At 40.0% G+C, this 17,281-nt stretch overlaps 1 protein-coding gene across 3 annotated transcripts in view; it reads right to left on the bottom strand.

The window, feature by feature from the left end:
• gabbr1b (gamma-aminobutyric acid (GABA) B receptor, 1b) overlaps window positions 1-17,281 on the bottom strand; it is a 152,677-nt gene that overhangs the window by 26,640 nt on the left and 108,756 nt on the right. For all 3 annotated transcript variants that reach the window (XM_026348364.1, XM_026348365.1, XM_026348366.1), the window contains 3 exons: window positions 12,140-12,385; window positions 11,944-12,007; window positions 6,890-6,967 (listed from right to left, as the gene is read on the bottom strand). In XM_026348364.1, the coding sequence (XP_026204149.1) occupies window positions 6,890-6,967; window positions 11,944-12,007; window positions 12,140-12,385 (388 nt within the window). The remainder of the gene's footprint in view (window positions 1-6,889; window positions 6,968-11,943; window positions 12,008-12,139; window positions 12,386-17,281) is intronic.

The following is a 17,281-nucleotide window of genomic DNA, read 5'->3' as shown; positions in this document are numbered from 1 at the left end:
CTCTTGTTAAACATAATAAATGTAACCAGACAAACCAGAATTTTACTGGGTTTGGAAACCCTGCAGTGAGACCTGCCTCACCTTGTCCTAATGAGCTGCTAACACACCTACAACTAGATACAAGATATTCAGTGGAAAGCTAAAAAGTGAACGAGGTAGGAAAATTCTAACAAAACTAAATGTGAGCACAAAGCCTCACCTATCAGCAGTTTAAAGCGCACAACCTTACCTGCAACACACTCTGGCTTGTCATATAAATCAGAAAAAAATAAAAAAGTGAACCTAGTTGCCATGGATTTAAGAGTCTTATTTTTTATTCTACTTGATTTCTCCCCTGAAGGGCCAATCTCTGTGGAACAGCAGTCAATTTCTTTAATATTATCTCTATGGTGCTAAGGCTGTGGCTCCTCAACAATGACTTTCTCCTCATTGAGCGTGATAGCTGCAAGACCACAGAAGAAGACTGAAAAGAGGAGTTAAGATGCTGTGGCTGAAATGTAAAAAGAAGAGTGCAAAGTAAAAAAAAAAAACTCACGGAAACGGGATGTGAAGCTGTGTGAGTTTATGCAGCAGCCACGTGACGTGTAAAAACCTCCATTGACATCGCTACGCTGCAAACATTTCTAAAAAGACAAACAGTAATTGCTGGTCTCCCTGGACTTTTCGTTTTGATACATAAATGGCACAGCATTGTCTTGACTAAGGCATCCGTGCCACATTGGATTTGACATAAAGGATGGCAGAGTAAAACTGAAGCCCAGTATCCCACTGACGCTGTCCTTAGTCCAATATTAATTTCCCTTCATGTTACAAATGTGCTAGTTGACATTCGACATGCCGTTGATTATATTATTCCAAGGGGACTACCACCAACCCTGACTGAGCTGTTAAAGGAAGGGTCAGAGTTCACAGTAATACACTGGCAGCTTTTCCAGGGAGTTGATGCATTTCAGCGAAGGGAAACATGGCTGCCATGTATCATGACAACTGAACACACACACTGACCTTTGAACTAAATTTCAAAACAACACTGTGGAAAGAAAAGTGGGTATTTCCATGTGTTTTAAGTGCTGCCTCAGTGTTTGCTGTCAAAGCAGAACCAATTTTACACATCTAGGTCTGCTCTTGTGACTGTGTACTTCTACACGCACTACTTTACATACATAGGTGTACGTTGTATAAAGTGTTTGTGGAGCTGTTATTCAATTCAATTCAATTCAATTCAATTCAATTCAATTCAATTCAATTCAATTCAATTCAAGTCAATTCAATTCAATTCAATTCAATTCAAGTCAATTCAATTTAAGTCAGTTTATTTATATAGCGCCAAATCACATCAAATTCATACACTTCACAGTGTAAAGTTTTAAGACCTTACAGAACATAACTGTGTAGAAACAATGAAACAGTGTGCGGGTGTGGAGTTAACATAGTTTACAACCAAGCTTACCAGACCTATTCCATTTCTGCTCCAGGCTTCAGGCTCCATTAGCTGCTACTAGAAAACGCATCAACACAAGAGTCTAGCAAAAGTGCAATGTGTGAATGACAAACATTACTGTTCCTCTGATTTTGATCCCTTTCTCTGTCTGAATGACCACTGTGCAATTGCATTAGACACCCTCGTTGTGTCAGTAACTTTGTGTGAACAGGTGCACTCCACTACAAAACCCAGCTGGCATGGTGCTGTTTGGTCTCAGAAGGGAGTGGTTTCTGCTCCATTTACGTAAATTCAGCACACGAAACAGCACATCGCAGCAAATCAACCAAACAGAATGTAGTGTCTGAGACACTTGTTCATTGGTACCATTGCGATTGTTTCATCACTTCACGCAGATCCGCATCATATCAGCCAGTTAAACTGCCATCTGCACCCTTCTTTTGCCGCTACGTAACAGCCAAATAAACAACACCTTATACAATGATATACAAAATGAGGGATCAGGGACAATTAGGTACTGAAGTTTGGATTCTGCAGCACTTCACTGTAAAGTGAGTGTGTTTCTAAAGGCTGGCAGTCATGCAACACAGCAGGTTGGCCTAACAGTGTGAGAAAAAGTTGTATTTCCAAATGTATCACCATTATTGTGGACACAGCTTTACACTTTCTGCTGTTCACAGCTCATAGTCCCCCATGGGATAATGACTGTGAGCCACCCACACACAGCACAAGTAGTTTCCCTTTCTATAACTGGAGAACCAGGTATGATGAGTAAAAAAATAATCCTGCAAAGGATATAACTTTCTGGAATATTTTGTTAATAAAAAACAGCCTATGTGTATTTTCAAGTACCGTGCAGCTACAGGCTGGATTTTTCTGCAACTCTCATAAAGTGGATTTACGGAGAATAGGAAATACATCAGCTTTTTCTAGTGCGTAACGTTTCTACCGTATCTGAAGCTTGAGCCGTGACAGAGGAGCCCCTGGCAATGCAGGTTAAGATCTGTGAGCCCTGGAATACTTGAATGAGATGTTTATAGCAGCCATGTTGCCATGGAGTCTTAAGGCCAGAATAGTAACAGGTACTTCTTTTGCCTCACAAATGTGTTGCTATGGAGGCTGCTAGTTCGCATGCAGTCGAGGATCTTCTGTCACACGTCAGAGAATGACTGTGAGAATCCTACTTCAAAAGCTTTGTGTTTGTTATTCACATGACAGCTATTTTTGATTCGTGTCATATTCAGGCAACACAAAACAAAAAACTGTGAGGCAGATGGAAGCAGAGAGAGAAATGTATTCAATCAAAAAGTGGTTAAAAATGATCCTTCATTATCAAACAGCCTAACAGATCTGCACACACGTGTTTGGTATCATTCCACTGATCTCTGCAGGACTGATCACAGTCAGTATGTAAATGTAGCTATTTGTCATATACCTAAGGTTTCTCACCTGGTTAACAGTTCTAATGTCTATTAAGTTATCTGATTCCTATAAAGCAGTAAAAAAAGTCAGAACCACGACTTATTTGTGTGTGACAAAGATGTACGTAACTTAAACTTTCCAGCAGCACTGGACTTTGACTTGGATGGATTTCATCCCATTCATCCTTACGGAACAGCAATGGTTCAGGCATGTTGGATGGCTGCCTTACATTTTTTCTGCTTTTCTACTTTGGTAGAAAGACTGGTGGTTAAGTGTTTCCATGCATGATCCACGTTATGTTGAACATCAGCGACTCTTCTTCTGAGACCTTCAGAAATCCTCTTTGTCTAAGACATGGCATATTGTGAGTCACTATTAGACCTTCATAGTGAAGACCCAGATTTCTATTCTTTTAATAAGGCAGTCTTACACCTGTTTTTCATCCCATATACTGAAACACACTGACCCTAAATTCCCCATTCATATGACCCGACAGTCCCAGAGGTTTACATATACTGTAAACAGGATCCTCTTTATCATGAATGAGTGTATTTTGTGTCTCCTTTGGGTTCTATTAGGTCTAGATCATAGATAGAATAGTCATGTAGGAATATTGCAAAAAACTTTTTTGTGCCACCACAAGTGGGTTATTGAGAGTGTATGTGTGTGTTTGTGTGTGTTTGTGAGTGTGTGTGTGTGTATGTGTGTGTTTGTGAGTGTATGTGTGTGTTTGTGTGTGTGTGTGTGTGTGTGTGTGTGTGTGTGTGTATGTGTGTGTTTGTGTGTGTTTGTGAGTGTGTGTGTGTGTGTGTGTTTGTGTGTGTGTGTGTGTGTGTGTGTGTACGTATGTGTGTGTATGTGTGTGTGTGTGTGTGTGTGTGTGTATGTGTGTGTTTGTGTGTGTGTGTGTGTGTGTGTGTGTGTGTGTTTGTGTACGTATGTGTGTGTATGTGTGTGTTTGTGAGTGTGTGTGTGTATGTGTGTGTATGTGTGTAAGCCAGTGTCCTTTGGGAAAATGTGTTCTCCAACACTAATACCTCTCTCTGCCCTTGTTGTTAGAATCGGGGCAGTATGTTACCATGGCAACTAGCCCCGTAATGGTTACCACGGCAATATGAGAGAGAAGCAGCAATGCAGCAGTGGTTGTCAAGGAAACCAAAAGAATAAGGGAGCAGATCTGGAGGAGACTGTGAACAAATAGTGGGAAATATAAGTGAGACAGAGACATAGGTGAGATAACAGACAGGGGAAAGGGAAGTAGAGAGGGAAAAAACAAAGTAAGAAGAAAAAGAAAAGGAAATTTGGAACAACATTCTATAACCAGGTCCTGGTCACCGTGAGAAGACCTAATTCTGTCACTTTACTGTGCAATCTATTTCTGGTGTCACAAGGAAGTATGCTGCTGACCAGCCACACTGGCAGGGAGAATAGAAGGCATCTTGACGAATGCCTCGGAGGGACTGGCTGTCACACACGAAAAACTGACTACTTGTACAGTATCAGTCCACTGTCCGAAAGCATCGACTGACTTTCAAAGACATTCCAGATGGCCCAGACAATCTCACTGGAGGCAGCATAACCACAGGGTCAAAACACGTGATGTTGACAGGTCGTCCGGTCTTCCCTCAGGTCTTGTCACGAGAGCGAGAGGCCACTTAGATGACCTTGCTGTCTGTTGGCATGGTTACAAAAACCAGCTTGTTGCACCCAGCCAGTGATGTATCAGAGCTCACAGCAGATGAGAGTGACGTCAAACAGTACCAGGGGGACATTACAGCTTGCCTCGTGTCTGTACAGCTGCGATGTCAACACACCCTTGAGAATCAGAAGCTTAGTTTATGAAGGATTGGACTTGTTGTGATCATGGGATTATAAAAACACCACTCATCAGTTATGTGGAGCGCAACACAACTTAGCACACTTTGGTAATTAATTAGCAGTTAGTATATAAAACACATTACTGATAGGGAGCTTCTAGAGATATTCAAAAAGACGTTCAAAGGCTGTACATTGTCGTTCTATCACAGAGCAGAGAAAGACAACCATTCACAACTAGGAACAACTAGATTCAGTTGACCTGCATATCTGCAGGACCAAATCAGAGTATCTGGAAGAAACCAAACAAAGACATGGGGAGAACATCCTCCATTTAGAAAGGGCACAGCCAGGCCAGCCCAGGAACATCTTGCTGTGTTTAGCACTCCAGAACTGAGCTACCCAAACGCTTCTAATAATATTTCAATGAAAGTAATATTCAAATGAACTCACTCCGGCAGATGCTGAACACTTGTCATTGTTTTTAAGATTGGTATGTATTGCCATATTTCCCAAGTTAACTTGTTTGCATAAATTAACTGACTTGAGAATAATATTAAAGTTCTGACTGATGTGTAATACACATAATATTTTTCAGTCATGATGAGGATTATTTCAGAGAAGAAGCTCCTGCTTACCTGCACTGTTGGGGCCATAATGCAACAGTTATCATTTCTCACCAAGATCTTGTAGTGATGATGGGATTGGACAGCTCTGTAAAGTCTTCGCCAACACATCCCAAAGATTCTCAATGGGGTTAAGTTCTGGACACTGTGGTGGTCAGATTGACTATTTATCCCAATGAATCCTGGTACTGTCATCTTGGAATATGCCCATGAAGTTAGGAAAGAAATTGATGCCAGATTCCACATATCAGACCTATTTGCTTAGTCAAGTCCAGGTGGTGACAGGTTTCTCTGCCGTTGTTCTACCCTCTGACTTGCATCTGCATGTAGTCCAGGGCTGTGTTTCAGTCCCAGTCTGCCCTTGATCTGTACATTTTCACAGCGTCAGTACAACATCATTGCCATTCTCACTACTCTACTGAGGACACGGTCTCTCCTCTATTTTTTAATCACAAAATAATATTATAAAGAGTCTTAGTTAGTGTCGGTCAGCTTCCTGTAGATGTTTCACATTAAAAGCCCACAATAAAAGAAATGGCAAATGCCATTTAACCAGATGTATTGATACAGAAGTCTTATGTTTCCTACTAACTTAACACCAGGTAAAAATGGTGATGTAGACCAGATTCATTTCTGGAAATATTACATTGCTGTCACACTGTAAAATCAAATGGAGACTTGGACCAAATTTGAAAATCCCTCAAGGCCTTCCCGTGATATCATGACACAGTCACCCTGACATTATGCTTACATACCCACTACCAGTCAATAACAAATTTACCCTGTGCTGGATTCATTACCCTACCCCCACATGTACGTAGCCCCGTCCTAATTATATCAATATAATTTTGTGACGACAAGAAATCCAGGCAGTGGAAGCTGAGACAGAATTCAGGACAGACAAACAAACAAATAACAGAAGGTTCATCCATGTACACCCCCCACCCCACAACATCAATCCATTTTGCGGGCTTGCACAGTTTTCCATCAGCATCCTGTCAGCACTCAGGAAGGAAGAATTGACATGGATGCACACACACACGGCTGTATACCAATTGGGGAACACAATTTCATTCCTCAAAGTCAAGGTCATGGGGCCCAATCTGTTACACCACCACCCAGATTGCTTTCTCCTGTTTTGTTTAGACTGTCAACTAACATCTTCTGTTTATTGCATTGCTGTCATGGCTTTCAAACGGTTCTCATGTTTAATGAGTAAATGGAATGACATTGTCGTGCCATAGCACATCAGCCTTTACTGCAGCACTGTACTGTGGCTCTGATTGCTGCTGAATCATTTGGATGTCTGGTGAGCTGTGAAAAGTTAGCAGGAGCTTTGCCGTTTCCCACATGCTAAATAAAACCTGACTGATTGATTGATGAACATTTGCAGCCAACCTTGTACGCAGAGTGTAGGAGGGAGGGAGAGAAGAGAGGGCAATGCAGGAGGAAAGAGAGAGGATATAGAGGGAGAGAGGCTAAGGCTGCAGGGTTGGAGAAAACAGGAGATTAGAAGGTAGCAGGAGCACAGCAGACAGTGATAAAGAGAAAAATAAAGGGGTTGAGGAAGATGAATGTCCCTCACCTATCCACTTGTCATTCCCATACCAGGACAGATTGCCTTTAGTGCTGTCGTAGTATCCAATCTTCTTATAGCTTCCTCCTGCATGAGAGAGAGAGAGACAGAGACAAAGGGTCACGCTCGACTCTAATGTCTCTAAGTTTAATCAATGTTCCACCAAGGTCCTGTTCTGTGTGCATGGATTAACAGATTAGCAGGATAATATTGCTGACGATTTGACATGATCCCCATTCTGTCATTTCTCCCAAAGTCACATTGACCTTGTTGTCCTGGCAACATATCTGCAATCTCAAACATGCTCAGGAGCAGGTTTATTCACAGGTTTCACCAGTGTAAACAAGATAACATGTTGGATTTAAACAGTGTCAGAACAGGAAGTCCCTGTCCCTGCAGCTGAGGATGTACTGTTCTTACAATGTGTTAGTTTATAATACAATTTTTCTTTAGGCCTAAATGACTTTTAACTATTTGTCTGTGAGCTTCAGGCTTACTAAACCAGGAATGAGCCAACAATTTCTAATTTAAATCTGTGTCAGACAGAAGGGGTCCCCCAGAGCCACAGAGACAGTTTTGGCAAAGTCTAAATGTCTAGAGGATTGAATCCTGCTTATCTAAAACACTGAACCAAAAAGGGTAACATTAGATCTTGGATCAGTTAAGAATAACATATATTTGTCATTGCATATGTACAATGAACAAACTCACTGCACAAACTTGAGAACCTTGGCTTTATCTGAAATAGAAAAAGGTTTTGAAGGGCAAGGTTATGTATTTCTTAAAGTAATATATAACAAGATTCATTTAGTTGTAACACACCTTACAAGTACTCAGAACAAGGATTCCTGGTTGTCAGAGACCCACAGTTGCTGACTCCAGTCTGCCTGAGGGGGTCAGATCAGTTCAAGTGTGCTGAATATCTCCAAACTTACCTTTCTTTAAAGGCATTTTTCCTGATGCTTCATGTCCTGATCTGATTGGTTTCTCTTTACTTTAATCTTTAAGCTTTCATTGAAATGTCATATGTGTGGTCAGTACCTTGTGAAGCTGGTTTTGGAAAGTGCTATAGAAATAAAGTTTAACGTCGGACTGTTGTTTTCCGTCAGATCAGTCTTTGGTTTGGTCATCTTCATGTCATTTTTCTCTTCAGGGGAAGGACAGATGGATGCTCTGGGTCCTTGACCTTCCACTCTTAGAGCCATATTTTATATAAAGCTAGGAGAATTTCTGCAAACCTCTTTCAAGAAAAAACTGCTCATGTGACAAAATGGCCTGTCATCGCCTCTAGCACTGTCCATTGGTTAGCTGTAATAACACTTTAATATCACAGTGCTAAATGATAAATGGTCCACTTTTCTACCAAACTGATACTCAAAATACTTTTACACTGCTTCCCATTCACCCAATCACACACACACACACACACACACACACACACACACACACACACACACACACACACTGATAGCAGAGCTGCCATGCATCTGACCTGACTCACCAGGGGCAACTTGGGTTGGATATCACTTTGACAAGTGACAAGAGAAGCCAGGAATCAAACCATCGATCTCATGATTGGTAGATGACTGTAATGAAACACAGCCCAGGGGGCATCAAAGCACCACCCACCGGACTCCACTAACTGTCAAATAATCATCAGGCATAATTCCTTATTATACTCTAATAATATATGCTGAAGCAGCTATAGCTGCTGGCCCTTAACAACTCTCATCACACACATCCACTAATGTAGTGGTGGTAATAAGCAAAAATCATCCTCTTAACTGTGCTGGGTCTTTTCTGACTGGATGCAAAACAGGATCTCTCTAAACTAAAACTAAACTAAAATGGATTGCCAGGTATTTTTCTACAGACAATCATGGTCCAAACAGGAATCCTACTGACTTTAGTGACCCCTGACTTTTGATTTGGTGCTATACAAATAAAATTGAATTGAATTGAATTGAATTGTAAAAGCTGTGGGAGTGTGTCAACTACTGACTGGCTAGTAATTAATGTTGCTGCACAACCACATTGCCAGCTGTAAGATCTAGATATTGTGCAACAGCAACATGACAAAATGTTTAAGATAAATAAAGATTAATAAAGTCAATAAAATGAAACATGACGTTAAGAATGTAACCCTCGTAGTGGAGTAATGCTGCATCCAGTTTGTAAAACACACTGTAGTGAGGTGAAGGCTGGCACTGGAACAGATCTGCTGCATCACTAAACTGTCTACTGCAGACAGACAAAGTTGGCTTCTTTTTTTGCTCCACACTACAAAAAAATGTCTTTCTATGTTTTAGCAGGTCCACAATGCCTACAGCAGGACCCCGGTGTAGCTACAGATTCTCCCCCCACACATGTACAGGATCCAAGGACCATGTCTTCCACTAGCCAATTAATGATTATGTTGAGAAGCTGACGAAAAACTCAGATAAACATTTTATTTCCATATGTATTATTCCACACAGCTTGAACAGTTGAAAAAAGGTCAGGCTACAAGAGTTTAATTGGCATTAAAAAAACTGCAGCTCATGACTGACCCTTCTTTTTTGGGTTGATGGGGCCACGCATCAACAAAGACAATTGGCAACACAAAGCACAGAGGGATGAAACAGACACAGGCTGAGTGATATAAAGCCAGCCAGCCAAACCAGAGCCTCACGCCACTACAGATAAGATGCTACCATCGCCGTGTGATCACTGAGCCACCTCTATACTAATCTGGGGACAATACAGGGATGTGACCATTGCAACATGAGAACTGATCAAAAATCATACTTTTACAGAGCTCTGTAACTCTCTGACCACATTTCAGTCACAGACAATTACATCAAAGAAGTGACCATTTATAGCAAATGACTCGTTCTTAAATCTTGGAGGGCTAGTGGATACACAGCTGCAGCATAGCCATTGAAAAAATCAGTTACAAAAGCAAGACCTCAATGTTTTGCCTGATTAACTCTATGCTTCATATATTTTTATGATCAAATTCTCTCTGTGTACAGTTGTGTGGTTCCAGTTAGTAAAAGGGGAATGGCTACTGCAGTAATGGCACGAGAGGAAGATGCAAACACCCTTCACCGCCCTGGCCTCCAACACCTGATCTTTCTGCCTTTCTACAAATTGTGTATTATTTTGGGTAACCAAAACTTTGTGTTATGGGGGCACTGCCTCAGCTGGTCGGAGGAGGGAATCGTAACACTTTGTTGCTTCTGTCATTTAAAACTATAATGTGCATCTTCATTTTACTAGGAATATACTCATAAGCTGCCAAATGTAAATCGGAATCTGTGACACAGACTACATTTTGCTAACTTGCCAGCTAATTAAACATCACAGGAAAATTGCCTCCATTGACCATATACAAATGCAGCAGCTCAGATTTGCTGCTCTCAGCCAGCTACCAGATGCTTCACAGTCAGTTTCCAGCCACTTTCATTCATGTGTTGCCTGATACTGGTGTCTATATTTCACAGTTACAGCGCCAATTTAATAACCCAACTTACTGTGGCAAGTGGCGTTTTGCTCACAAAAACACAGACATAAACCAATGCTTGAACTGTTGGTATAGCTTATACAGTCAATCACTGCAAGTTGGCCAGGCCCTCATACAGTAAAGCAGGCCCAAATCATGATGTTTCCTCCACCATACTTTACGAGTGGGATGATGTTTTCAATATGCATTGCCCTTTTTATGCCAGATGTAGAGCTGTGTTCTTTTCAAATAGTTTTATCAGTCCACAACCACTTTGCCAGTACTGCTGTGGAGTGTCAAAGTGCTCTTTGGCAAACTTCAGACTGCAGAAATGTTCTTTTTTAGTAAGCAGCAGCTTCCTTTCTGATGTCCTGCCATAGACCCCCTGACTTGCTGCCCACTTATTGGTAGAATAGTGTCATAGAAATTTCTCCTTTTCCCTTTAAATATTATAAAAGCGTTAGCAGACTTCAAGGATGGACTCAGTGTGATGAACCATGAATTAATACACTGCCGGCATGGAGAACACACCACAAGATGTCTTCTGCCCTGCATCTCTCCAACCCTCTTACTTGTACTTCACAGGGCCCCCTCATATGGTCCTGAGGAACTATGCATATCTGTATCATATGGAGAAAATAAAATTCCCTACCCATAGGTTGACTGTTTAGGCCGTCTAACTTTTTTACAACCTTGTGACCCAAGGCCCATCTCTCTACTCATGTCCTTTCTATGACTCCTTGTCCTATTTAGTATCTATGGCATTCTTTCAAACCAAAGTTGCTCTAGTCTGCCACAGTAGCCACAGTCCTAAAGTATCTTTTTAACCCTTTCCAGCTCTATGTTAATCATCAATTCTTGATCACAGATCCTCTGAACACTTCTTTTGGCGAGGTATGGCTCACATTAGCATCTTCTTGTGCAGAGCAAATTCAAAAAGTGGTTGAGTTGTTTTTGTCAGCCAAAGTAGCTCTAGTCCACATCTCCAAACTAAATTTAATTTAGTTTGACTAATTTAATTTACTAAACATATGCTAACACCTGACTCCAATTAGCTTTTTGGAGGTCATTATTCCAAGAATTTTTAATAGTTGTTCTTAATAAAGATATAAAAGATCAGAATTCATTGTGTGATTATTTTAGGCACATTATATATATATTATATTTTGTAATACTCTTGAATCATGAAGATCAAATCACATTTTATGATAAATACATTTTTAACTTTACTGAAATTCTCCAGCTTTTGATGCAATATTTAAGGAGCTATTAACTTTTTATGCAGACAGTTTTTCTTGAAGCACAAGCACAAACGGACGGTCTCGCTTTGCTAAAAAAGGTTATTAAAGCTATTAGTCACATGATGACAAATACATTTTAAGCATAGTTTGCACAGTGGGAGATGTTTGAAAATTGTACATGGCCATGCTTCAATCAGCGCAAACATTACCCAGTATACATATATTTTAATGTATAGAAAGTATATTCACAGTTTGATGGAAAGGACATTGCATGATGGCAGAAAAACAATGAGTAAAATGAATTTCATTTTGAAGCAGGGAGGTGTGTTGTGGCATACCTTGCAGCTGTTCAATAAGAGTCCAGGCCATTCGAGAACCTTGGGCATCAAATACAACGTGACCCTGAAAGAAAAGATGGAATATTTGAATATTTTATCATCCCTTCTATGGTTCACACAGTTCAGTTGTCTCACGCTTATTATTATGAGCAACTCCTTCTCATTTTCTACCCCCCCCCACCCGCTTTGTACTTACTGAAACTCCTTCAAAGGAGCTGGTATTCATAGCTCTGTAGATCTCAGAAGTGATATCTCGGTTGTTATAGTTAAAGTCTTCTAGGCGGTGACCCTTGGCCTTTAGGGGCCCCACCGTTTTGTTGAAGGCCAGGGCTAGAGCCCAGACAGCATCATAGGCCAAAGGGGCCTCCTGAAAACCTCCCGTCTCCTCTGGATTTTTTCCTCCAAGTTTAGACATGAGCTGGGCTAAAAACTCCTGAGAAGTCTGAGGAAGAGAGAACACGACGAGGGATGGTTATAAGTTAATAAGGATGTTAACAGGACCATTAAATACAACAACTGTATCATTTAGTTTGACTGATGTGATGATTTGCACACATATTCACTTTTCTTAGTGATGTAAATGTAAAATAGGGATGCCATTTACTTTTATAGATGACTTCTGCTATATCAGTAGCTAAAATGCTAATCTGTGGTATTTTATTGTGTATCTTTCTTATCTTTCGTTCTGAGGAGTGACCTTCAAATACATAATAAATGATTCTAGTATCACTTGCTGCTCCTTAGGGTTGCACCTAACCTGAAACAAGTGTTACTTGTTACTTGTCAAGTCAATTAAGACGAGAAACTTTCCACAACTAAATGTCTTAAATTTTACTCTGTGATGTCACCAATTTGTGGATAGTTGATTTAACACTTTCCCTAATTGCTCTTGAAACAGTAAGTGGAGGTTTGTTTACAGCCTGTCCAACTGCCTATTAGCTTTTATTTGTTGACTTGCTGGACGTACAAACCATGAAAAAAAAAAAAAAAATGGATACACAATAAAACCCAAAGGGTGCTAAACCATGGATCCCCTTTAGGAATTGGTAATGTTTATCCTAGTGTGTCAAATCCTAGTGTCCTATGTGAAGACTGAAAAGTTCTGGAGGCAAAAGCGTATCTAGCTGTTCTTAGACAGTGGGCAAGAGACAATAATTGTTTAAATAGGAAGTGACGTACGCTTTCCAAGTGCCAGTTGCATCCTTTTATTCACACAAAAAGTGAAACACAGTGGGGCAATGAGAATGAATACTAGAGAGAAGTAAAAATCCTGTCTGCTTTTTTCCCTCCACACACCTAGACAATCAGTAGATGCAGCAGACTTAATAGTGAGATTGTCGGGTTTCTGACTGTTGTTATTAGTCACAGCCTCTCCAATTGTGATGTGGGAAAGCTTTAGTTGCCATTAAGCCATCTGATATTTACTGCCTATAACGCATACAGATGCCTTTAGGCACTAAAAACATTTGCTTAAGGTTTGTTAATGGAGTCATATGTCATCCTTAATTTACTCCCAAAACAACACCACAGTACATTTTAGTTGACCCCTATCCATAGTCTAATAATACCTGTCTACATACAACATGGGTTTAATTAGACCAAGTTTAAGACTAAAGAGTTCTAAACACACTGAAAAGCCAAAGAGCTGCTAAATCTGGTACCCATTTGTCTGAATTTAGAGGATACAACCAATGCCTCCTCTCCAGTATCACCACAGTCAAACACTGCTCAAATGGTTTCAATTAGTCTCTTTGAAGCTTGGGGAGGGGCTGTCGCTCTATTGGGTGCTGCAGTGAATTCTCTGACACCGTCTTATAGACCAGTCTTCCATATGCCACAGCTTCATTTATCTTTGGATCACATTCAGATGAACTCATTCTCTCCGATCCTGGCAGTCACTAACATCGTTATTCTTCAATACCTGCTCTTAGTGGTGGTCCTATTACCTTTTATCACCTGGGGCCTCAATTAGAAAACTTTGCATCCGATCCAAACAAAAAGTTAATGTGTACAAAAGACAGATAATGTGTGCACCACAAAAAAAAAAAAGAATTCATAAATTTGTGCATGCACAAATCCACATAATGTCCTTTGTAAACCACAAGCAACTTGAAAACTTCGGTGTCCCTCAAACACTGCACCAACACATTTAACCATAAATGAAAAAAAAAAATTAATATTAGCTATACACATTTTCTGGTGCAGACTGGAGGCAGGGAAACAAAAAACACAGACTTTGAAGAGCTTATGACTGCAGCTGTTAATACAACAAACAAGGTAACTATGAAATTAAACTAAGTAGTCAGACAAGGATGCGGATGACTTTAATGTGTTACTGCATATCATTGTAGTATGGACCCGACTGACAGGGACACCGAAGGTCACTGCTTCATATCGGTAGTAGTGGTGCACATTCACTTTGATGAATCACATTCTCAATATGTAAAACAAAAACAATAAGACTAAAAAAACATTTGTCCTATTTAACTTAATATGCAGCGTCACATAATATGATATTAATATATGACATTAAATTCCAGGGTATTTATTGTAATTCAATGACATTTTCCTCAGAATTTTTGCCAGGAAAAGGAGCTAGACTTGCAGAATCTGTGTGTTCTTGAATCAGCCATGACATTTTACTACTCTTGGGATTGAGTGTGAGTATCACAGGGTCTTAACCTCTCCTCTGAGTTGGAGGGACTGGAAATGTGGTTATGAGCTGGCACCAGATGCTCAGTGGTTTTTTAGTAATAGCTTAATATGATCCACAGATGTAAATGGTTATGGTATGAGTCATACTATATCTTTAACAATAGACAAGTGCTCATGAAGTAATTAGTGTGATAGCACAAACATGTAGGCGCACTCAGCTGCCTGAATGTGTAGCAGATTGTAGGTATATTGCTGGTTTGATTAAAGACTACCCAGAAGGGCTTCTCGTCTGGATCAGGATGTCAGGAGCTATCTGTATTACCTCATGACCTCATGCCCATAAACATGTGCACTTTATCTAAAAGCTGTCTAGTGCTCACATGACGCATTTCCCTATTTGCAATGAACCTTCATTACGGGTTAATAAGTTCCAGCCAATTACAGTAATTACCACAAATTAGGGGTGTGAAACAATTGCACTGACTCTCACGGCAAACAAAAGGACTTGTGATAATGCTGTGTAAAGATGCCTGATGACTGTTGGTGTCTGTCCTCAACACATGTTAATGTTGCCTTCATTTGGTTGTTATCACAAGTTAGAAAATCAAATTAAGAAACATGTCACGTTAAGTTCAGAGAAAGTGCATTGAAGAGCCTTCAAAGAAAGATGTTTTCACTAAGTTATCCTCAGCCATCTTGGTACAAGAAGAATTTGTAGAGGCAGAAATAACTTATAAGAAACGTCTATTTAGGACAAGCTATACACATTGTAAATGAGTATGTTCAGAAGATCAGGTCATGATTCGTCCACTCAATGAAGTGCTAGCTGAAGTTGCTTTTGGAACATCGTCTGCCACATCCCTTCTGATTTTGCTTGTTGTCTCTATATTCCAAGGTAATCTGACTTCTTAAATATTTAATGGTCTTGAATGTGTCATCATCCATATGATGCTGCACCTGGTCTTGGCTCTCATTAATGCATCTCTGGCTTTCTGAAAGTTCAGACTGAGTTTACTCAGTAATTAGCAGCATGAGATTTACTTACTTACTTTGTTCCAGAATGACTTTCTATTGTGCCACAAAGTTTTGAACTCTGGGGCTTCTGGGGATGCGTCTTGATCAGCACAGTATGAAGATGCAGTCTGGTAACCTTGACGTCACAGCATCTTCATTATCTCCCAAAGCACCATAGCTCCCTGTGCAGTAATGTGTTTCCAGCTAACAACCTTCATGTTTCCATTCATTTTTAATTTTATTTAAACAGGGGTATTTCTTTTGGAGCTGCTGTACAGCATGCCCTGGTGCTGGGGCATACTGACACTGCAGTGTCACTATTTTTTTATTGGTCAAATTCCAAAAGGTGGCTACAAAATAAAAGACATCAAAAGTTGTCATCTAACTCAAGTATATCAATTATACAGTATGAATTTTCTCTTTTGAGGTTTAAGCACATAATAACACAGGCTTTCCATTTATTTACGTTTTGTGGTCATACATGTCACCTAGAAAGAATTCTGTATTGTAAACATTTTCACATATTTTCTCATAAATTAGCCCTGCCTTCTACCATGAGGCATCGGCCAGGGCTGCGAGCAGGATTAGCCTTAAATCATTGTCCAACAGCTCCCTTTGAAAAAATATCACACTGCACAAACACTGCAGTCATCATACTTGACCATATATCTACTAATTTCAACTGCAACTGTTGATTGTTACATGTCAACAGTGCCTTAAGACTGTGGATGTAATAAATGCCATTATAATGTGTCTCTCAATTTAAAGTGGTACAGTGTTTTGGCATCTTATGAGCTTATGAGCTTTCAAACTCATCGATCTGTTACTCAGTGGGCCTTCTGGATAATATCCACCTTCCCACGAGCATCTGGGGAATTCCCTACTATCATCACTGTCACTGCTGCTGTTTATTTCGATTTGATCACCCACTTTTGCTCCACCTTTACCGGAGAACAAACAATCACCAAAGAATTTCTATTAAGAACGCTTATTATGAATGCTATGAAAAAACAAGTTATGAGCATAAGTAAGTTATGAACGTTCTAAGTTATATAGTAAAAGTTATATATAACAGTTCAATTAATGTTCATAACTAGTCACATGTTTTCACTTAACTTTTTGGGTTTCTCTAAACCAAATCATTTGCATTTGCATTATCCAGTGAATCACCATTTCTAGTCTGTCAGCTCTTGTAACACCTATGTCTGATGTGAAGATAATTATCACCTACATCATCTTATGGGGCACAGCCTTTAAAGTTTTAATGATAAAAGTCCAATAAAAACCACCATTTATTACAAAAAGCAGTTTAGATACAGTCTCTGCACTATGCACCCTTTGCAGCAGCATTTGAAGAAGCACTGGCCATGGTCTCTGAAACACTGTGCACACGACATCAATAACAATATACTTGTTCTAACATCAGTTAACAGCCTGTGAAATATCCAGTATTCTCTTGTTCACACATTTTGAATTAAACAATGGGTCAACCATGGAAAAATCACTTCCATGACCTCTTGGCATATAATTGCCTTTTGGGCATGGTCTATCTCGACCCTTTGTTTTTTACAACGTGTATGCTTAAATGTTTTCAAACCACCAGGTGCTTTTAATGCTAGTGAAGTAAGTAGTTGTTAGTGGCCCAAAAAGGAACATAAACCTGCAAATC

This window comes from Anabas testudineus, chromosome 11, assembly GCF_900324465.2.
Source record: "Anabas testudineus chromosome 11, fAnaTes1.2, whole genome shotgun sequence".
Lineage (NCBI taxonomy): Eukaryota > Metazoa > Chordata > Actinopteri > Anabantiformes > Anabantidae > Anabas > Anabas testudineus.
Note: the sequence above shows the minus strand (reverse complement) of the source record. Positions and strands in the feature narration are given on the sequence as shown.